The sequence below is a fragment of the Hippocampus bargibanti genome, linkage group LG07 (genome assembly GCF_051943395.1).
Source record: "Hippocampus bargibanti isolate YZ-2025 linkage group LG07, ASM5194339v1, whole genome shotgun sequence".
In the NCBI taxonomy this organism is placed as follows: Eukaryota; Metazoa; Chordata; class Actinopteri; order Syngnathiformes; family Syngnathidae; genus Hippocampus; species Hippocampus bargibanti.
The window spans coordinates 26,025,949-26,049,190 of NC_142740.1; the positions used below are offsets into that span (position 1 = coordinate 26,025,949).

The window sequence follows — 23,242 nt, forward strand, 5'->3', positions numbered from 1 at the left end:
CTACTCCCCTGATCCATGTGCACTAAATCCAAATTTAAACAGCTTCTTCCCCCTGTCGCCATTAACTCTCTAATCAGTAACCCAAATATAACTGTATAGTGCCTCTTTGCAATTTTTTTATGATGATACTAGTGCAGCGTGTTCTACCGGAGACAATTTCCTTGTGTGTTCTACATACTTGGCCAATAAAGATGATTCTGATTCTGATATACTTCTGGGCCGATGGTGAATCTGGTTTTCGTTACTATGACAACCACGGCCACAAGTCTGACGATAGTCACCACTAATTGCGAGATAGAAATGTTTTGACATTAAATAAAAGGGGCTGTAAATCTGGGGGTGTTGATAGTACAGTAAAGTCTCGTTATATCGATATCGGATATATCGATAGTCCCGGTTATATCGATACTATTTCTATGCACGCACGGAGAAAATTACATGCAAACAGGGTCGGATATATCGATAGTCCCGGTTATATCGATATTTTTCTGACTCCCTTGAATATCGATATAACGAGACTTTACTGTATTTCTATTAGTCTGTCAGTTGCTTGAAAATGGCACTGGATCTTCACCCATCCTAATTGATATTATGTTTTTTGACTTCTTCCTTTCCTTTCCTCTCCTCTTACTTTTGTCACTTTGCTGCTGTGAAATGTAAATTTCACCTCTGCGAAACTAATAAAGGCTTACTCCAATCCAATGTAATCCAAAGAACATTTGCGTAGAAGTGAAGAACATTCAAATGGGCAGGTGTGCAAGCATTTTGACATTCCACCACCCTCTGCTGTCAACCGTGATGGCTATCAAAGTCCCCTCGGGCCCAGCCCGCAAACGTCAGGGCCCACATGCTTTCTGCGTTTGGCCATGTGACATACGAGCCTGAGTTCGTTTGGACGTTAATTCTCGGAGCTACGACTCGCTTTGACCACTATCCTACTACACGAGAAAAAAAAAAAAAAAAAAAAAAACCCGTGCCACCTAGCTGCACCTGGGACGTCGACAAACCGTCTGTCAGAAGCTGAGGAGTGACGCGAGTGAAAAAATGTCCCATCGGTCACAACCTTGCCATCTGCTCTAAAATTATTTGTTCCAAAGTCGCACTGAACTGTGCCAACTGTTTGAAGCTAACGCTAAGAGGCATCCGCTAAGGATCAATGACGAGCAATCAAAGATCAGATGAAAAAAAATGCTATCTTTCACTATATTTTCACGCGCTTTCATACACCTGCATTGTTGCAATTGAATAATTAGAGGCGGAAATATGATGAATAGCAACAGAATCCACTGGTGAAAAGGAGGCTTTGATCCTCTCCTCTTTCATCGAGAACTGCTTCATGCAACAGAGGGTTACAGAAAGTGATTAAGATTGAAGACTGTGTCTTTTGTGTTTTGACTTCAAGATGGCGCCGTGAGAGTGTATTTTGTTTTTCTACTTCTTCCTTTCCTTTCCTCTGACATTCGTCAATTTGCTGCAGTGAAATGTAAATTTCTCCACTGCGAAACAAAGAAAGGCAAATCCAATCCAATCCAGAAAACCAAAGATAAAAAAAATTAGGGCTTGACCAATGTCAGCCATTTTGGGCTATTTTTTTTAAATATTAGTACATTAGAATATTTGACAAATATGACATTCACACATCTAAATTATTTAATCAATCTCAAGGGCGATATTGCATTCATTATATACTTTAACGACAATTTGCAATTTGTTCTTCAATGTTGTTGTAGATTGCACACATTTGTCTTTTTATATCAAAATATGAGATAAGATTTGAACAAACTGCACTTTTAATACAAATTTGCAATAATGCAGTCTTGACCGACAGAGATGAAAATGTCAGCTTTTAATTTCAGGCTTTTACATCTGGATCAAGATGACAATTATTCACTATGGTTGCAACCCTAATAAGAAGGAAAAATGCACTTGTTCATCTTTTGTCAACTTTTGATGTTAACTCATTCACTGCCATTCACAAATTTATTCAGGAATTGAGAATATGACATAGAGCGCCATTCCCGAATGTATTCGGGTTTTGTTGTTTCTTGTTTGGGTGCCGGTAAAGTGCTGGCCACGCCCTCTGGCCATGTTTTTTTTTCCTTTCCACAAGGAGGCATCATTTCCCTTTTTTCCATGTTAGCGCTTTGTTCCAGCTTCAGCTGTTGTTATCGCGAGTGTGTGTATTGCATTGTATTTTGGATAGTCGTCCTCATTTCAAGATCATAAAACTCCAGACCCATATAAGTTAGGAAATAACATCATGTTTATGTAGTCCTAAACTCAATATTCGAGTGACAATGACAAAAACCCTGGCACTTGAGTGGACAGTAAATGAGTTAATGTGAGATGTTTTCAGTCAAGTCCACGGCAAAATAAACAAATACATAATTACTGTACATAAATAAATAAATACAAAAATGAAGGAATTAGCTTCTTATCAAATCATAATTAGAGATTATTCTGCACGTAGATTCCAAATGCTCATGCTAATAACAAGTGGCGTCCTCCCCTCGCCTTTCACTTTATGAGACTGTGAGTGTGGACAATGTGTCACATTGTCTGTCTGACCAAAGAAAGAACAAAAGTGTGACTGCTGAGCAAGGAGGCATCATCGCCAGTGTAATACACACACACACACACACACACACACACACACACACACACACACACACACACACACACACACACACACACACACAAATAAAATAAAATAAAATAAACACAACAACAACACCACACAAACCCGCCGTGGCAATCATTCATTGGGTTGTGGTTTTTGAAATTTATTATTATTATTATTATTACATTACAATTACAGAAGCCAGCAATGCTGTACAAAATCACAGTCCAGCAGCGATAAGATTGTGGTTCACAGTGAAACTACACACAGAGTATGCACCATTGATGCCTTTCCGTGGCCTCTTTATACCATGAGCTATGTTGAAGTGAGTTGAGTCCAGTTTTGCCTCAATCTTGTGGCATTTTGATGTCAAAAGATCTTTTTTAGCATCATTAACAAAGTTGAAGAGTGTTTGTGGGACAAAAGTAGTGCTCTGTCACCATCTTGGTGCCATTTTGTGCCAAACTGATAGCAAGAAACTATGTTGAGTGTCTTAATTTTACAGTACAAGTCATGCTTTGCCAGTACCTCAAGGTGGAATTATCATACATTGGAAAGGAAACAAGCACTATCATTTAGACCACATGTGTCAAAGTCAAGGCCCGCGGGCCAAATCCGGCCCGCCACATCATTTTTTTCGGCCCACGAAAGCAAATCAAACTTGTGAAATTCCATGATGCTTGCTAAAATCCGAACCAAAATTTCATATTTTTGGATGTAAACCACAATAACAGTCATTATTCTTGACTTCAGATTTGAAAACTAGTTATTCATTAATTTTGTGTGTGCTCTATATGTAATATGTGGAGGGGATTAAACATTCTAATGGCTTCCCCAAATTCAAATTCAAATTGCAAATTTCCCCATTGCGGGACGAATAAAGGTATTCTGATTCTGATAACGGCCCTCGAGAGGAATCCATAACTACAATGTGGCCCGGGGCAAAAAATTACTTTGACACCCCTGATTTAGACAAAAGTAGTACTTCACCCACACCATATTGTATCTCTCAATAATTACAAACCATTATCGGGGATATGACCTCCTTGTTGATTTTCACGAGCCAGATCAGTAGTTCAAACCCATAATAAGATTTTGCTTCATTCAGGCGCTATGTAATGGGCGAACACTTTACAGTTGCTATCATATTTCACCTTCACGAGTCAGGATTCTGTACAAAGGGTCATTTTATGGACTTACATGTCGCTAAGATAGTTCACATCAACCACATCAGGTGCTTTGATCAAATGTTCACTTGAACATAAAGTCGTTACAATGAATCCCTCAGACACATGACTCTGGTTTGTGCCGAGATTGTAGAAAATAACAGGAAAGGTCCTAAAAGATGTTAAAAATGAAGATGTAGAATAGCAGAATCATCATTGTGCCTATAATTACATCGCCATCCTCCATTTATGCCCCTCCCCCTCTGGTCCTTTTTGCACCCCCCAGCCCCCTACCGATCTCTCACACCCCACTCATTTCAGCACACACACATCTTCCTGTCTCCATCCTCCCCCCCAACCATCCTTTCAGTAGCATTTGTGGCCACCCAGCAGGGAGATTTATCGCAGCAACACACACCCAAAATCAATGTACAAAATAGTGGATGAACAAGCATTATTTGTTGGCTTAAAATATCAAGATCTGTGCAACTCATTCGACAGGCAGCATCACATAATTGATATATTTAGCCCCCAAGTAATTATTTCTAGTGGTAGCAAGTGTTTTGTGTTATACAGGCAAGATATCGGACTATTATTGACTGGTAAATGTGTCAGCAGTGAGAAAAGGGGTTCCACAAGTAGCAGACGAAACAGGGCGAGATTAGTTAACGTTTGTTTACATGACTAAAAAGGCATGTTTTGACCAGATTTTCTCAATGCAAAAATCAAAAAAATATAAACCAAAAAGGTCCACCTCAAGAAAATTTTCAACGCCTGTCATTTTGGGTTTGTCATGGTATGAGATACATTAAATTATTTCTCATTTTCAAAATAAGTACAAGCGGTTATCACGATATAATGCACTATTTAACCATACAAATACAGTATTCTGCTCCAATGGGCCAAATTCGTTTTAGAGGCACAGCTGCTGTTTGACAAGATGGGACAGAAGCGTAAACATGCAGATTTTTAGGTTAAATTCTCGTGTTAACACTAATATGCATGTCTTGCCATATGTTGTGCATATGCAAAATACAGCATGACGATCAGTCAATAGCCTCACCTTTTCAACGTTCTCCACGGTGAAGTCCAAGGCGTCCTGTGTATTTAATATCCTCCCCGATGTCTCCATCATAGCAACACCCCCTCTGGGGTATGGAGCTGTCAAATGTCCCCTGACCTCTTTATAAAAACAAACATAAAAACGAATACATTTACAACTAAAAGTTGCTAGCAACACGATATGGTCACAATGGACGGTCGCCGGCGTGCTAATGTTTGCTTGCTTGTCCTGACAGCGGCGAGCTAACCAATGCTAACGCAAACCCATAGAGAAACATTCAACACCGATAGCATCGAGGCTAACTTTAGCGACGCGCGCCTCCCGGTCTGCCACCCGCCGTCACCAAACAGTAAACTTCAAATACGAGCGACTAATTTGTGGGAGCCGGAGCCTGGCTCAGTGGGTTTTATGCCAATCATATCGGGGTTTTCTCCACCTTTGTGTCCGGCGGAGGAGAGAGACGATAAGGTCCGGCTGGCAGCCTGATGCCGCTGCTTTGCTCTCGCATTGGAACTCTGTGTTGCGTTCAAGTGTTGTCGGAACCCTAGCATGTCAACCCGCCTACAACGAACATCGATGAAGATCTTCTGAGCGTTCCTTATTTGTGAATCTTCCATTTTCTCTTTTGATAACAACATCACTCCAATATACCCGTATTCTAAAACTGCAACAATTTTTAATGTTGAAACTACAGTGACGTGGTTCGTTTAAGCAACATGGTTTCGGGTATATAAGCTGCGTTCAAATGTTATACTAACCTTGGGTGTCAATGGTTCCCCAAACTACGATAATTAACCCTAAACAGCAGTTCATCTGTAAACGCTGCGAAGTTTTTATATATAGGTATTTTATTTTTTTCTAAATTCATAATGGCGCAAGATAATGTTGTCCTAAGGCAACATTATTTGTCTAAATGTACAGTGTAACGGTGCAGATCCAATGAAATCGGGGAGCAAAGTTTGTGTCATTAATGTATAGTAATAATAATAATAATTATTATTATTATCATCACCTTAATAAGAACAATAAGAATACATATTTGAAAAATGAAACTTAACAAACTATTGTCAACACGTGCGTAAGGCACCCATGTTATATAGTCCCAATAGAGTCACGTGTGTTTTGAATAATAAAAAAGTAGGTGTAATGTGAAATTAGTTTGGTGTTATTGTAAATTCGGTGCGGTGATTCGTTGTGGGAAGAAATTCTCCGCGAGTCAGTTTGTTCTGGTCCTGATGGATGTGGCACATGGCAGAGGGCAATGGGTCACAAAGAGGAGGCAGTGTAGCAAATATATGGGATGAAGCATTTATGATAGTCTGATTAAACGTATGATTAAAGTTATGATATGTTGCTTTTGCGGCCACAAGTATTATATAGTGTGTGTGTGAGGGGATGAAAGGCATTAACTTTGTGTACTTTGGAGCTCTGAAGACCACTCTATTAGACTGTGTTCATTTACAGGCAGATCCGACACATTCAATATGGCGGTAAGCACACGTATGAAACAAACGGTCAACGTAGTTCAGTAAAATCTATTTAAACACTGGGAAACCGCGTCGCCGTGTGGCCAAATGTTGTCATTATAAGACGAATCAAGAAACATTGTGTGGCTTGACGCAAACGAAAGGCGGCTTTTTTCAAAGCATTACACTATACAATTTGTTTGTAATGGTTTATCGCGACTGCATTGATACTGATCTGACATTTCGTGACAGTCAAAGACGAGAGGTCAGTGTGCTATTTTTGAACCGGGAACACGTGGCACTGTTTCTGGTAAACGAGAGAGCGAGGAAGAGAGAAAGATGGAGCGAGGGGAGAGTTTGAGCAAGGAGAGAGAGGGAAAGAGAGAGAGACTCTTGTTCCAACCACGACCACACCAACACACGGTAGCAGTATCTGCAGTGCTCTACTGCACACTCGTGACTGAGTGACCGTGGATTGCAAAATTTAAAGAAGAACATATATGACGATGAAGGTTATAGTGTGTATTTACCTTGGTGCCTTGTTGCTGCTGCATTCAGGATCTGCTGATCATGGTAGGCGCCACTTTTAATGTTATTCTGTTTTCTTTCATCTATATCAGATTTCAGTCGTGGGATGGAAGAAAGTACAAATGTTGTCAATCGTTTGTATTTTGTACATTGTTTGACCTCGGTCAAGTAATATGATCACTTTTTCGAGTTGTCACTCAAGGTAACTCTCATGTCATGTTCAACAACTCATAAAAAATGTAGTGAAACTCTTCACAATGTTAAAACTCCGATTTAAATGTAAGAGATTAAAATACATTTCAGTTTGTTGGCAAAGCAGTTTTTCTTGCTGGGTGGTTGATTTTAATGGATACATTTTTTATTAATGGCCATCAGTTATACATAGTCAACTTTATATCAAATCATTTTTTCCCATTGAAATAAATTGCAATGACATGAATCCGTTCTGAAACCTCCGTAAATTATTTTTTTTGTAGTTGCTTCTTACTACTGTAAAACAAATAACAGTTCAATATATTAAACATAATTAAAAGAAAAAAGAGATTGTAAAGAAATAAACAGGTCTTTAAAAATGTAACTACTGTGGATACCATGAGTTTTGAAAGGAGCTCAGAAATAAAGCATTATTATTATATAGCACAGTACTGTATTTATGTGGTGCGTGTGACGGTTTGGTGTGCTGTTAAGGGGAGTGGCCTTGTGAGTGATAGCAAGCTGTGACACTAGCTGCAATCTTTCCTAGTGTTCTCATTTTATATTTGTGTATTTGACAGTTTGTCCTATTCAGTAAATAGCTATAAGTGAATTACTAAATGTGGCTCTCCTTGCCCGTATATGAGGGCCTTACCTTAATTCCGCCCCCAACTTCAGTCAAGCAATGACGTTTCTTAAGATTCCTTGTGACATAATTTTTGATTCATACAAAAAGAATCCAAACGCTGACAGCTCATTCGGGTCATGGTACCATGGCGCATGCTATTAGCATCTGCTTCGAGAAATTATTTGTTTCGCAGTCAAGAAACTCAATTCAGATTGACCCACCATTTTAGCATTATGTTACTAAATATAGTTCTTGTGGATGAGCTGCCTCTTATTTTTCTGTTATTAATTTCACATTGTTGCCATTGACACACTATACCCTCCTCATCCTCTCCCAGTTCACCTATGACACATAGCCAGTGCGTTCATAACAGTAATTCCTTCAATCCTTACAATAAAGTTTCCATTTGTTGGTTGTTAGCGGACATGGAAAGCGCACAGCGAGACATAATGACACCTCTAATGTCTTCGCACTTAATTGGATCCTTACCGTAGGCCACTGTAGGCCATGTATGGACTTTCCGCTCGCTGTGTTTTAAAGTGGTCTCTTGTCTTTGTCACGCTGGGTTTTATCAGATGATAATGAGCTTTTGTCGAGCTATAGTAAATCCCAAAAAATCCAGCCAGGAAGCCCTTCATCAAGTAATTACAAGACTCCGACACATGTAGAGATGGCAGTTAATTAACGCTCTTCATATCTCACATATTCTGCTATTTTAGGCGAGGCTGAAGATGAAGAGGCTCGTGCGTGTTATTTATTTATTTTTTAAACAACAGTAGATTATAACAAGGTGAAAGACATATAACCTTAATGTTTGTGACACATTCATTGGTGTATTTCAATCGATAGGAGTAAATAATCTTGCATTGTTTACGTCTGTCACTTGTTCATTCTTTTATGGTTGTCTAGATATGTTGAAGCCTGTCATATGGTTGTTTGCCTGACTAGAATTGACACGTTTATATCAAAACAAACGTTTTGGCAATGGCAATAGAAGCGTACATAGACATAAAACATGTTCATGTAACATTTAAACAGACATGTGGGGATTTTTTAATCCCATTTACACATCCAAATTAACAGAAAGGACCATTCATCCGAGTGCCTTCCAACAAATAGGTCTCGATCTTGACCCAATGGAACTCCGCACAAAAAGGAACAAAATGAACAAGAGATGCCCTCACAATCTTTGGAGAATGCATATATGGCAAAGTTCAGCCTATATTAACACAAGTACACATTATATTTCCTTCTGTTATTTTTATTTATTTTATTATTTCTATTTTTTTTCTTCTCAAAAGCAGACTCTCAGAGACGATCGTCACATTCATTACAGGGTTGACATATTGGAGCGGAGGAGAAAATGACAGACTAGAGATAGTTTGAGGTTAGTCAGTTGGCGGTGAACACCAGCAATATGAGCAATGACAACATGCCCGTGAGCCATGTCAGGAAAAATCCCCTCAAATGTAAAATGCTAATGTGCTGTTAGCAGAGAGAAAATGTTATATGTGGGTGATTAAAGCTTTATAATGGTTACATCTGACTCACTTTTTAGAGGAAATTGTTGGTGTGAATGTCATCAAATTGGGTCCATCTGTGTGTGATGTTAGACAAAGAGGACGAAATGAAACTAGCGGCTGCTACATGCTAGCTATGACAAAGTCAGCTCTGATTAGCTCCAGCTCCGCTGTACAAAGAATGAGGATAAATGTATGGCAAATGGATTGATAGGACTTGTGTTTACATATGTATAGTGTGACGGTTAAAGGACAACCGACATAATTTTTTTTGTGTCCTAACTGACATCAGAAAACGTTTTATAGCATCTAAAATACCCAAAACACGCAGGCTGATATTTTTAGTCGAATGCAAAACTCCAATAAAAATGAGTTAAAGTGTCCCAAAACTACTTCAAAATGACCTCAGAGATGCCGAGTTTCGTGACGTCACACCAGTACGTCTTGCCTTGCTCGAGAATCAAAACAATGGCTTCAGATTCGGAGAAGATGCTTTCTTGTTACTCATCCAGTTATAAATATGATTCAAATAGTTCTGAAGAGGAAAGCATAAATGTTTGCAATCAATTAAAGAAGTTCTTCCATATCATTTTGAGGCGTCTGGACTCAAATGTAGCGTCCCAGAAAATGCACAAGATGGCGTCCAAGCTCCATTGGAAATGGGCTGATTTGTCTGCTGGGAATTTGTGTCAACTAGTATCAAACAGTAGTCTTGGTGCAACACACCACGATTCACCATCACGTTATTTATGTTTTTTCCTTCTAATTTCGCCATCAACACAAAGTTTTCAGACCAAACAAAGTACCCAAAATGCATTGTGTGTCGTTTTCTCGGTCAGGGGCGTTCCTTCTGTGACGTCACGTCAGGCATCATCATCAACTCGAAAACAAGACTTCCTGAATATTCAGCGCGAGTCTTAAAACGTAAAATATAGCTAGCTATATGCTGTGGAATCTTTGTAAAACACGCTCAGTAGCAGTCATTTGAAGTGATTTTACAAATTATGGACACAACTTGTCCGGAGGCGTCGGTTGTCCTTGAAGAGAGTGTCGAAGAAAACAAAACACATTGCATGTACATTTCCTGACGGTAAGCAAAGGCGCTGCTGATGGTAAAACAAGCTTCCTGCTTTGAACATTGCAAGAACGGGTTACTACATGTCGAGCCTCATGCAGAGCCATCTTGAACTTGCAGCATGAGTGGAACAGTGGTTCTCTGTACATACAAAAACTCAAAAGTCTCATAGAGGATTCGAGTCAGGTTGTTGCACAAGGCCGGTATTATACTGTAAACCTTGGCTCATCTATTTAGGTTGTAACATATTATAGTTATTCTGTTTACATTTTCTAATGTAAATTTGTTGACAATTATAGATTATATTTGTCGGACTAGTTTTGATGTAACATACTTGTATTTATTTTTTGGTTCCTTTTTTTCTTTTTCATGGTTACGGCCAATTTAATAATCCCTATTCTTACATTCAATATTTTAATTATTGATAACACAACCAATTTTAATCAAAGTTGATTCAGGGAAAAATAACTGCCTATCCTCTCATCTCTCATCTCATTTTCCGTACCGCTTATTCCTCATTAGGGTCGCGGGGGTTGCTGGAGCCTATCTCAGCAGTCTTCGGGCACAAGGCCGGGGACACCCTGAATTGGTTGCCAGCCAATCGCAGGGCACACAAAGACATACAACAGTCACTCTCACACTCACACCTAGGGACAATTTGGAGTGGTCAATCTGCCTGCCAAGCATGTTTTTGGAGTGTGGGAGGAAACCGGAGGACCCGGAGAAAACCCACGCGGGTCCGGGGAGAACATGCAAACTCCACACAGGGAGGCCGGACCGGGACGCGAACCGGCGACCTCTGCACTGTGAAGCCGGTGTGCTAACCACTCGACTACCGGGCCGCCCAACTGCCTATCCTGATGCAGACTATTATGTCTTAAAATTATATATTAAATGACTGTTATTAGTATGAAAAACTAATGTTTCTGAATACTTATATATACTGATACAGTAAAGTCTCGTTATATCGATATTCAAGGGAGTCCGAAAAAATATCGATATAACCGGGACTATCGATATATCCGATATCGATATAACGAGACTTTACTGTATATCTATTGGCTAGCTGGCTGGCGAGCTAGCTATCTTGTTAGCTGGCTATCTATTAGATGTCTATTAGCTAGCTAGTTAGCTGGCTATCTGTTAGCTAGCTGGCTAGCTTTTTATTTATTGGAGTCATTCCGGCTTGAGTGAACGCTGGCACGTGTGGCTGCCGCTGCTCATCCACAGAAAAACTTATCCTGTGACTGTAAAGTGACCTTGAGAGTTTTGTAAATGCGCTTATAAATTAAATGTATTATTATTATTATTATTATTACTATTACTCTTGTTCAAGTAAATATTTGGAGAAACTTTTTTGGGGGGGTACTCCTAAAACTCAATATTCTATGGCTCCTGGAATTTCAGTGAAAATGACAAAAACCCTGGCACTGGAGTGGACACATTTTTGCACATCGTCTGGCAGTGAATGGGTAAACCTAAAAATATTGCATATTGATACGACTCTGATTGGTTAACAATGTGGGCAATTCAAAGTCCAGGTGGCTGAAAATAAATTAGACTGCTGAATGCTGTGTGCGTGAGTGATTGTTGAGGTAATGAAAGGCATTGTGCTAATGAGCGAGCCAGTGCTAATGACATTACGTTCTGTCAGTGTTCTGGTTTGCCTCAAAAGGATGTTGTGAAGGAGGAGGAGAGGGGAAAGAAAACTAGTTAAACGGATCAAGAGCAATGGAAAAGGGAAGCCGCGTTGATTCGATAAGCAAATTAAAGCCGAAGAAGACATGATTACAGTGAGACCTCAACTTACGAATTTAATTGGTTCCCAGACAGAGTGTATAAGGTGAAGTGTGTATCTCAAAAAACAAATTCCGATAGGAAACCATTAAAATGGGAATAATCCGTTCCCGGGTTTCCATAAAATATACTTTTCAACTAAATAAGCCTTAAAACTACACACATCATACCTTATTCTATGTATAATAAATGTGCTATTGTATTGTAATGAAAGAAATACACTGCATTGTATCATAAAGTCACTTTATTTACATTTGTGATTTTTGTGTGGTTCAGCGACAACACTTTTCACTCAGCTGTTAATTTTTATCAGCTGTTCAGTTTTTGATTGTATGACTTCTGATGATGCAGATGCAAATAAATCATTTCATAGTGATTGTGACTATGTCAGTTTTTTTTCGTCTTGTCATGTTTTACTCATGGTTTTGTTTGCTACTTTGGACATTTTTGTTCGGATGACTTAGTTGTTTGAGATTTTGTTCCTGCCTACTTTATTTAATACAAATTGTCAAATACACCCTGCCTGCTTTTTTGGGGTACACCCCACCCCCACCACCACCTTGCAAATCTTTACAGACAGAGCTATAATCCGGATGACAGTGCTAGTATAGTGACCCCGCCCCAAAAAAAAAAAAATCTTCCCAAGACACAAAATATGCTATATTATGGTCAAATTAAACCAAGGTTGAACTTTGAAGGCTGAACACTGATTATCAACAAAAGAATATCACATCTACTATCGACAGTGACGCACGATGGTGTCATAAGAGGATATGCGCACTAGTGCGACCACATTATTTCAGTTGTTTTTACTTCCCTTCTCAAAAAATGGAAAAACCTCAATTGCAATGTACAAGTTATAATAATAATAATAATAATAATAATAATAATAATAATAATAATACGTCTGTGTAAGCTCTCAGACGTACATGAGTGGTCCATCGATGAGAAGGTTTCTTCAGCCGTCATCTGTACTTCTTTGAGGCTAAAATCTTAGCGAAAGAAAATAGATGGTTTGAAAGGGGAGTAAAAGAAACTATTTTCATAAAACAGCAAAACCCTTCACTGAATCGCCATGATGGGGTGAGGTTCAATTTGGATCATTCCTACAACCGACTTCTTAGGCAACATAGGCTTAGTTATGCTGATGAGGTGATACCAGATCAAATGGGGCAATCAGGCCAGTCGAAGACCTCAGGCAGGACAATAGAAGTAATCAGTCAGGACAATAGAAGTGATCAGTGTAGCCGCAGGGAGTAGTCCTCTGCTCCCCCCAACCTGAGAGCAGGAACCAATCATAGCTGAGTCTGGCACTGCCACGTCTGGACATATATAGGGCTAAAACTACCAGCAAAAGATCTTAGTTAGCTGACGAAGCCTCTTGGATAAGAAGCGAAACGTCCGACACCTTCAAAGAAGTACAGATGACGGCTGAAGAAACCTTCTCACTGATTAATAATAATAATAATAATAATACATTTCAATTATAAGCGCCTTTCAAAACACTCAAGCTCACTTTACAGTCTATGGCTTTAAATTCTTGCTTGCTGCCTTTGCTCACTCACGCAGTTTTGACTGACTCAGCAACTTTTGTGTCCAGGCGTCACACAAACTTGTAATTCTGACCTTTTTGGATCGTTCACGGACTTTATTTTAGTAAGCCGGCTGCCCACGACCCCAAATAAGCATTAATTAAGCTTGGCTCTGTTTGCCTCCCATTAGGTAATGAACACACAGCACAACCAGTACCAGAACGTGACCTAGATTTGACCAGCAATCTGCCAGACGTTATTGCTCCAAAAAGCTCCAACGCCACTTCCTCGACTGGCAACAGTACGACAACACTTTTGGAAGTCGCCGTTGCGACGCCACAGCCGAGCCATGGGAACAGTAAGTAGTGAGATTTATGGACGCCATTTACGGGAAGTCATTAGCTGGGATATATTTGCTCGTTATTGTAGCGAGGAGGTTTACACGCGGTGATAAACTGATAACACCACCGGCGTAAAGCATTCGGAAAAATATAGTGACAACGATAGAGCATGACATTGAGTGACCTCAACTCGGTCACCTTTTGGTGTAGAGTTATTGTAGAATCATGAACATTGACCTGAACTGAGGTCAGTGAGGTCCAAAGTACTTTGGACTGTGTTCTCTGATCTTTCGCAATGAGTCATTGTTGGACACTTGGAGTAATTTTAGCTGGTTGACCACTCTTGGGAATGTTTGCCATTGTTCCCAGGTTTATCAATTGTTGGATAATGACTCTGACGATCGATGATTGAAGACACAGAGTCTTGGAAATTGATTTGTAGCATTTTCTATTCCAGACTGATTGATTTGGTTTGTACTCCCTGGTGCTTTCTATTATCTTTGTCACTGCTTTATTTCTTGTATATGATAGCTGTCCATGTTAAGCGTTAACAGTCTGATCAACGCATTTGATGTGACAGGGCCCGCAGAACTGATTGTGAAGGCATGCAGGTAGATTTGTGACCCCTAGTAACAAATGATGGCTGAAATGTGATTGGTTAAATGCTTGAATACAAAAACACACATGCAACAGGGGAAAAGTAACAAAAGGAAACTAAAAGACAATTAGGAATTATTTAAAATGAATTCATGGACAAAATATAATCAGTCTGCGATTCTGATATTGACGATCCGCCATTGATTGATGGATCACCGTCATTATCGGATCCACATAAAGGAGAGGGTTAAATAATGTAAAATTGAGGAGAGGGAGAAATAAATCGACAGCTATGCCGTGTGAGACTTGAGACTGACATGAGGAAGGTAGTGATGGTAGACACACACACACACACACACACACACACACACACACACACACACACACACACACACACACACACACACACACATTCCTGTTTCAATGGTTTTGTGAGGTCCAAATAAAGAGTGAGGAGACCACCGTTGCTGATACGTTTAGTGAAGAACTCGTGTTACATTTGAAGACTAAATGTCACCCCACTTCAACTTCTTTAAAAACATAGAAATAAAAAGTGGACTTGAAACTGAAATAACAGCAGGAGTGAGGTCCTCACCCCTGTTGTGAATTTGGTTAAAATATCGTTTTACTTTTTGTGATATGAACTTTTTCCTCTCATTAACCACGCACACACACACACACATAAAGACACACAGAGTGAGTAAAAAGTGTGCGTATCCAAGTGAAATGAAACTACACACCAAAAAAATCATTTTGGGTGAATTTGTGAGGACCTCTCTGAAACTTAAACAGATGCATATAAAGACCCTCTAGAAGCCTTTAAAATGAAAAACTTTTGAGGACCGACCAAAAGGTCCTCACTTGTCAAAAATGTCCTCACTACGTATGGTATAAAATGTTGGTGGTCCTCACAAGACTAGTCATACAAACACACACACGCGCACACACACACACACACACACACACACACGCACACACACACACATTCCCAGGCACTTGAATGTTTTATCAGACGACACTTTGCTTTCACGACTCAGCGCCACTGAGGTCTGCAGATAGCGGTGACCTTCTCTGACTGTTGCGAATCTGCTGTTTTGATCACTAACTGACGAAAGAGACGCTTAATGGCTGTTGATCAATCTTTTGTGTTTGTGAACAATGTGAATCGAGATAAATGATAACAACTAAATCAACGGAAATAAAAAGGGTGTTTATTTTTGGGAGTGGATGTCATCTATAAGAAGCACAGAATATTGTTGATGGAATATTTTGTTGAAGCTGTACATCCAGAAAGTCGGCAGATGTTTTTTGGGTGTATATATTGTAGAATAATTAGTACAGTCTATTAAATTTCATCGCATAGCTAATACAATTCTCCTCGGTAGAATCCACATCCATCTCAGAAGGATCCATCAACGTGACGTCCGTTACCACCACGTTCATCATCCAAGCCTCTGACACGACATCTCCTCAAAACAAAAACCAGGCCAACACAACGGACTCACTTCCTGCCTCCACGACGCCATTGAGCCGGGCAGATACCGTGTCCACCCCCTTGTCTCGCACCAGCTCGCCATCCACATCCACGACGACACAGCGATATACCACGGCCACCACGGCTTGGCAACATACCAAATCCACGCCCACGATGACTCAGCAATACACCACGCCCACCACGACCCGCTTCACCACCAGCTCTTCTAAAGAGACCTCCACCTCTCAGATGACAACCCTAATATCACCGCCAAGGACCTCCAGCGAAGCCCCAGTGCAGACCACCGTCATCCCCCCGAGCCTCACATCCCCGCAGACCAAACTTCATGCAGATACTCCATCCCAGCTCAATGTAAAGGGTGACAGTAAGTACAGTAATAATAATAATAATAATAATACAGTAAAGTCTCTTTATATCGATAGTCCCGGTTATATCGATACTATTTCTATGCACGCACGGAGAAAATTACATGCAAACAGGGTCGGATATATCGATAGTCCCGGTTATATCGATATTTTTTCGGACTCCCTTGAATATCGATATAATGAGACTTTACTGTAATAATAATAATAATAATAATAATAATGCTACTGCTACGGATACTACTGCTACAGCCACGGTTACTGCTACTATTGCTACTACTGCTACTACTGCTGCTGCTACTACTGCTACTACTAATAATAATAATACATTTCATTTGTAAGCGCCTTTCAAAACTCTCAAGGTCACTTTACAGTCACAGGATAAGTTTTTCTGTGGGTGAGCAGCGGCAGCCACACGCGCCAGCGTTCGCTCAACCTGGAATAAATCTAGAACTGCTTCATGTCACAAAGAGAGTACAGAAAGTGCTGAAGAATAAATGACTCTCTGTGTCTTTGTGTTGTCATATTATTTGTTATTATTTTTTTTTTTTTTTACTTTATGTTACTTCCTGGTTGAATGAACACTGGCGCGTGTGGCTGCCGCTGCTCACCCGCAGAAAAAATATCCTGTGACTGTAGTGTCCTTGAGAGTTTTGAAAGGCGCTAAGCATAAATGAAATGTATTATTATGAAATAGGTAGAAAGCTGGCTAGTTAACTAATAATAATAATACAGTAAATAATAATAATAATAATAATTATTATTATTATTGTTATTACACACACAATAATAATAATAACAACAATAATAATAATAATAATACTACTACTACTACTACTACTACTACTACTAATAATAATAATAATAATAATAATAATAAGGACACTTTAGAGTCAACTTTATTTTCTAAGTAAAGTAAGACTAAGTGACCAATATGGTTTTTTTAAGACTATTACCGGTTCCAATATTTGGCAGGATGGCAAGTGATTAAGTGAGAGATTCACCCACAGAAAAAACTGAACACCATCAACATAATAAGTGACCAATATGTTTTTTTTAAGACTATTACCGGTTCCAATATTTGGCAGGATGGCAAGTGATTAAGTGAGAGATTCACCCACAGAAAAAACTGAACACCATCAACATAATAATAAGAAAACCGTGTTTGAATGCGATTATCACGGCGAATGGTTGAATGTCTACATGTCGGTCTTCTCTCACCAAATCTCATCATGGGATAGTCACTTTTCCACTTGCCCTAAATGCAAAACAACCACCGAGCGTTTTCTAAATATGTCCTCAGAGCTCTTCACTGACAGAGATGATGACAGAGGCTAAACTGGCCTCAGAACAAAAGCAACTATGTTCTTTTGTTTGCTTAGACACAAGCCAGCTTTTTTTCCCTCTCCTTCTTCTACACACAAGTGCCGTCGCCACCAGGGCGTCCACATTGGTTCCTCTGTTTGGAGACAGTCATGGGACTTGTGTTCCATAGCTGTTTAAATCTAGCCACTCAATTATTTATTTAGACAACCTCAACGGCGTGCTCGATCCATTGGGATAGCGTGCGGCTCTATTCATTTTATCTTTTCATCTGCCTGGCAGAGACTTTTTTTTAAAACATCTCGGAAAAAAAAAGAAACCATAATTCCTGCTTCCCAGGCGTTGTGGTTTTATTAGTCCGCATTTGGCACTTTGCCTTTTTTCCATAAGCCAGTGAAAGAGGGATGACTCGCTCCTCCGTGGTTGTTTTTACTTGATGATGTGAAAACCGCGGAGTTTGCAAAACAGTGCTCCACAGCAACGTGTGTGGATAGCAGGCTGCGCGTTTGGTTTATGGATTTTAAATAGGGACTTTCCCAAACTAATATAACCTCTTAAAACATCCACTATCAAGACATAATTACAAAATAGAAAGGAAGACAAACAAAAGCAATTTGAAAGCAAAGTCATTTGTCAGTATTTTTGGAAAGACAAGCAAAAAAAAAAAAACCATTTTTAACTCATTCACTGCCAGATGTGCAAAAATGTGTCCACTCCAGTGCCAGGGTTTTTGTCATTTTCACTCAAATTCCAGGACCCTCAGAATATTGAGTTTTAGGACTACATAAATATTCAATGCAGTGAAAGAAACCTTAGACTCCCTTTTTTCATCAGAAAAAAAAGAGTTAATTCCTAAATTATATGGGTCTGGAGTTATATAATAATACATTTGATGTCTAAGCACCTTTCAAAACTCTCAAGGTCACTTTACAGTCACAGGATAAAATTTTCTGTGGGGTAGCAGCGGCAGCCACACGCGCCAGCGTTCACTCAACCCGGAAGTAACTCGGATAGAAAACTAGCTAGTGATTTTAAAATTATGGACGCAACTTGCCCGGAGGCGTCGGTTGTCCTTTCAGCAATGATGCTATGTGGACGATGAAATATTAGAAACGTCATGAAAATTATTTTAGCTTCAATGAAAATGGTTTAATTGTAAAGCAAGTTAAAATGGCAACATTTAAAATTCAAAGGATGGATTTTGAATTGTTTTGGGCACCTTTTTGTGAAGTGAAAAGCTCAGACGTGGGTGTGTTGTGCTTTGTGGTCCCCATTTCAGCCGTCCACGACTCTCCAAAGTTGGATCCCCTGCTGGCCGGCTTGGTGTCGGCCTTCATCGTCAGCGCCGCAGTCATCACCTTGCTCCTTTTCCTCAAACTGCGTCGACGAGACAACAGGCCAGAGTTCCGCAGGCTACAAGATTTACCCATGGTGAGGAAGATTGATTTTCAAAACTCAAATACCAACACCATCCAATTTGTAAATATCTTTTAATTTTGAAAAACAATCATCGAGAACATATATATTTAAATAAAGGTCAGAGGTTATTGTGCTAGCTGTTCAAAAAAATATATTTTCAAAATCAAAGTCCCAACACCATTTGGATTTTTTTTAATTATTTTGTCTTGAAAAACAGGTATTGGAAATGCCTGGAAATTTGTTATGAAAAAAGATTTTCATAATAAGAGTCCCAACGCCATTGAATTTTTAATCATTTCATTTTGAAAGGTAAGGACCAGAAAGAAACATTTCCTCTGAATTTCAAAATAAGATAATTTACAAATGTAATAAAATCCCAGCGCAATCAAAGGTTGTTTTTTTATTTTGAAAAGCAAATATTTTTATCCTGAAAATTATTTGCTACATAAAAGTCACAACACCAAATTTGATGTTGGCACTTTTATATAATGCCGGTGTTTGAAAATGCAAATGCGAGTATGCAAATTGCCAAAAGAACGTTTGTTTGGCAATTTGCATACTCGGCACAGCAGCTAATCAGAAGCCTGTTTCGTGCTTCGGACTATACCGTGACTGAAAAGTGTACTTGAGAGTTTTGAAAGCCGCTTAGAAAGATGAGGCCACGTGGCTTTGAGTTGTGAAAAATGGGGCAGGCAACTTTATGTCCAGGAAGGCAACTTTTCAGAGTCTTCTGCCCGGGTGTCCGCTAACTTTTTGTCATGAGTTTCAGACACTGATAATACGATTTATTTCAAAGTAACATGGCTTTCAAAATAAAACACCCAACGCTGGATTTGGAAAATCATTTTATATTGAAAAGCCCAGCACTAAAAAACAAAAATGGAAAACCCTATAATCACAGCAATCATTATAATTATATTTGGGCTGGAATTTGCTCATTATGTGCAAGTGAATGATGGTCAATTTTTTTCCTCATGTCCTGCTGGACAAGTGGGAGAGTTTTGTTACCATGACAACACTACCTACTTCCTACTTTCATTCCTTTCATCACTTTGCTGCTGTGAAATGTAATTTCTCCATTGTGAGATTAATAAAGGCATATCCAATCCAACAAAGGTCAGCCCAGGCTTTGGACTTGAGTGCAATCAGAGACCCGACTATTTATACCGGGCCATTAAGAAGTCAATTTCCCATTACGTGTCCTTTTGTATTGACTGGCTTCAGTGTTTTTCTCTTGTTTCTTCCCTTGCTTAGGACGACATGATGGAAGAAACACCTTTGTCTATGTACAGCTACTGATATGGATGCATCGGTAACACCAACTCCCCCGCGCCCCCAAAAGCCTTTATTCAAGGGTAACATTTGTAACGATTCAACCGCCCGGTCTGTCTTTTTCTGACTGTTGATCCTTCACACCTGCAGTTATGTGGGTCGCTACAATTTTATCCAGCCAGGCGGATTATGGCAGGCGGCTTTGATATATAACGCACAGATATCATCAATGTCAGGTTCTGCAGCAAATGTCAATGTCGGATTAGTACGCATAAAATGCAGCCATTTGCCATGTCTGCGTGCTCTGTATTTCCTCAAATTGTGGCCTCTAGTAAAAATGAAAATAACCTCTCATCCGGAAAACAGAGCATTGAGTCTCATTATTTCACGCTGTTGTTCAGCCAAGGACACAAAGCAACTTGTTGAGTTCAATCAGCAGTATTAAAGGACAACCGACGTCTCCGGACAAGTTGTGTACATAATTTGTAAAATGGCTTCAAATGACTTCTACTGGGCGTATTTTAATAAGATTCCACCGCATATAGCTATATTTTACGTTTTAGGACTCGCTCTGAATATTCAGGAAGTCTTGTTTTTGAGTTGGTGACGAGTACGTACGTGACGTCATGAAAGGAGCGCCCCCTGACCGAAAAAAAGACACATTGTAGCAGTCCTTCCAACACGTCAATGTATTTTGCTGTACATGTTTGCTCTGAGAACCGTGTTGCACCCAAAAGCCAGAAGAGGGCATCCACGCTCCATGTAAGAAATTTATCAGCCTGTGGAAGCGGAGGTGGCCACTGGAGGTCGCCATTTTGTGCCTCTTTTTTTTGGGTGAGAGATTTTCCCCCAATGTTGCCTCAAAATGGCACAAAAATTCTTTAATCGATTGCAAACATGTATGATTTCCTCTTCAGAACTATTTGAATCATATTCATAACTGGATGTGTAACAAGAAAACATTCTCCGAATCTGAAGCCATTGTTTGGATTCTCCAGCAATGCAAGACGTCTTGGCGTGACGTCACGAACTGTGGGCGGGACTTTCTGAAAATGCCCAATTCGCAGCTCAATTTTTTTGCAGATTCCGGACACTTTAAGTCATTTTTATTGGTGTTTTGCATTTGACTAAAAATATCATACTGCGTGTTTTGGGTATTTTAGATGCTATAAAACGTTTTTCTGATGTCAGTTATGTAAAGTAGGGTGTAACAATGTGTTTATTCACTATTCCAAAAGTGTTTTTGCGTTCCGAAAATGCCTCGTCCTCGCCCACCATATTGAGGATCTACAGAAATTATATCATTAACTCATTCACTGCCATTCGGGAATGTATTCGGGAATTGAAAATATGACGTAGAGCACCATTGCCGAATTAGTTTGGGTTTTGTTTTTTCGTGTTTGCGTGCCGATAAAGCGCTGGTCAGGACCTTTGGCAATGTTTTTTTCTTTTCCACAAGATGGCAGAATTTCTCTTTTTTTCCATGTTAGCGCTTTGTTCCAGCTTGAGCTGTTGTTAAAGCGCTCTAAAAACTAATATGTATGTATTGCATTGTATTTTGGACAGTCACCCTCATTTCAAGCTCATATAACTCCAGACCTATATAATTTAGGAATTAACTCTTTTTCTAATGAAAAGGAGGAAATAAATGTATTGGATTTTTTATACATATTTCCAAAACATAAAACAATTAAATCAAAAAAATTTCACGGCTATTCCCGAATTTATTCGGGTTTGGTTTTTTTCTTGCGGGGGTGCCGATAAAGCGCTGTTCAGACCTCTGGCAATGTTTTTCCCTTCCATGAGGGGGCAGCATTTGTCTTTTGTCCATGTTAGCGCTTTGTTCCAGCTTCAGCTGTTGTTAAAGCGCTATATCAATGAATATGCATGTAATATGTATGTATTGTATTATATTGTAGCGCTGTTCTCATTTCAAACTCATATAACTCCTGACCCATATAATTTAGGAATTAACTCTTTTTTTGTAATGAAAAAAATAGAGTCTGATGTTTCTAATGCAGTATTGAATGTTGATGTAGTCCTAGAACTCAATATTCTGTGGGTCCTGGAATTCAAGTGACAATGACAAAAACCCTGGCACTGGAGTAGAGTACACATGCATATGTCTGACAGTGAACGAGTTAAAGGGTGTTCAGATGACCCAAAGGCCCGAGATGAGAACATACAACGGCCTGATTATACATTTAATGAGGTTGCACTTTATTTACACTTTCTATGTTTGTTTCGAAGAAAAGTTATTGTTTGTGCGGGCGCGTTCCAGCTCTGCCTGTGCTTTTAAGTGTGTGTGTGTGTGTGTGTGTTTCAAATTATTGTGTTCACAGGTTATTTAAAAGTTTAGTCGGCTATAACATTAGATACATTTCTCCGAGCAATGTCAGAGCTTCATGGTGTATTTTTACAAGGTAGTGATGCTCTGATTTGATTTTATGGTTGTACCTAGCGTGTGTTGAAATACAATATTGTTGTACACGCATTGCAGTTTGAGAGTGCCTTTTAAACATTCACGTAATTTCCACATGTGACGTGAACATACGACTGGAGCAGTGGCCTTTTTGAAGTGTTTATACTGTAAATATTGTTGTTGTTGAGCGCCTGGGTTAATTTATCAAAATAAATAAATAAGTAAGTTGCATTCCCCTTTTGAGATGAACCCATGTGAAAATCGAAGTTTTTAAAAATGATGCACTTGTGTTTTACCATGGAGGTGTCAAATGCATCATTGTTGAATTGTGAGGCTATCTTGATCAATGTGGATATGATGGACAATTATTATGACTATTAAAGTGTATTTGAAATGTGTTTTTGCTTTTTATATTCGGTGCCGA

The 23,242-nt window shown here is 39.4% G+C and overlaps 2 protein-coding genes across 3 annotated transcripts in view; one reads left to right on the forward strand and one right to left on the reverse strand.

Moving 5' to 3' along the window:
• Window positions 1-5,361, reverse strand: part of LOC148895949 (importin-13-like) — a 40,671-nt gene extending 35,310 nt beyond the window's left edge. For both annotated transcript variants that reach the window (XR_016115592.1, XM_089001224.1), the window contains exons 1-2: window positions 5,286-5,361; window positions 4,850-4,968 (exon numbers count right to left, since the gene is read on the reverse strand). Coding sequence is in view for 1 of the 2 variants with exons in the window: in XM_089001224.1 (XP_088857350.1) it covers window positions 4,850-4,921 (72 nt within the window). In the remaining variant the exon portion in view is untranslated. The remainder of the gene's footprint in view (window positions 1-4,849; window positions 4,969-5,285) is intronic.
• Window positions 5,362-6,709: 1,348 nt separating this feature from the next.
• LOC148895950 (uncharacterized) lies at window positions 6,710-23,216 on the forward strand. The gene is made up of 5 exons (XM_089000547.1): window positions 6,710-6,888; window positions 13,778-13,945; window positions 15,911-16,384; window positions 18,985-19,136; window positions 20,379-23,216. The coding sequence occupies exons 1-5, from the start codon at window positions 6,816-6,818 to the stop codon at window positions 20,421-20,423; spliced, it is 912 nt and encodes a 303-aa protein (XP_088856673.1). The 5' UTR covers window positions 6,710-6,815; the 3' UTR covers window positions 20,424-23,216.
• Window positions 23,217-23,242: the final 26 nt, after the last annotated feature.

Bases quoted from the DNA above. Each gene is read 5' to 3' on its own strand.
- LOC148895950 (XM_089000547.1), top strand. From the start codon at position 6,816: ATGACGATGAAGGTTATAGTGTGTATTTACCTTGGTGCCTTGTTGCTG. The intron at 16,385-18,984 runs GTAAGTACAGTA...TCCCCATTTCAG, and splicing joins GCTCAATGTAAAGGGTGACA to CCGTCCACGACTCTCCAAAG. The intron at 19,137-20,378 runs GTGAGGAAGATT...TCCCTTGCTTAG, and splicing joins GGCTACAAGATTTACCCATG to GACGACATGATGGAAGAAAC.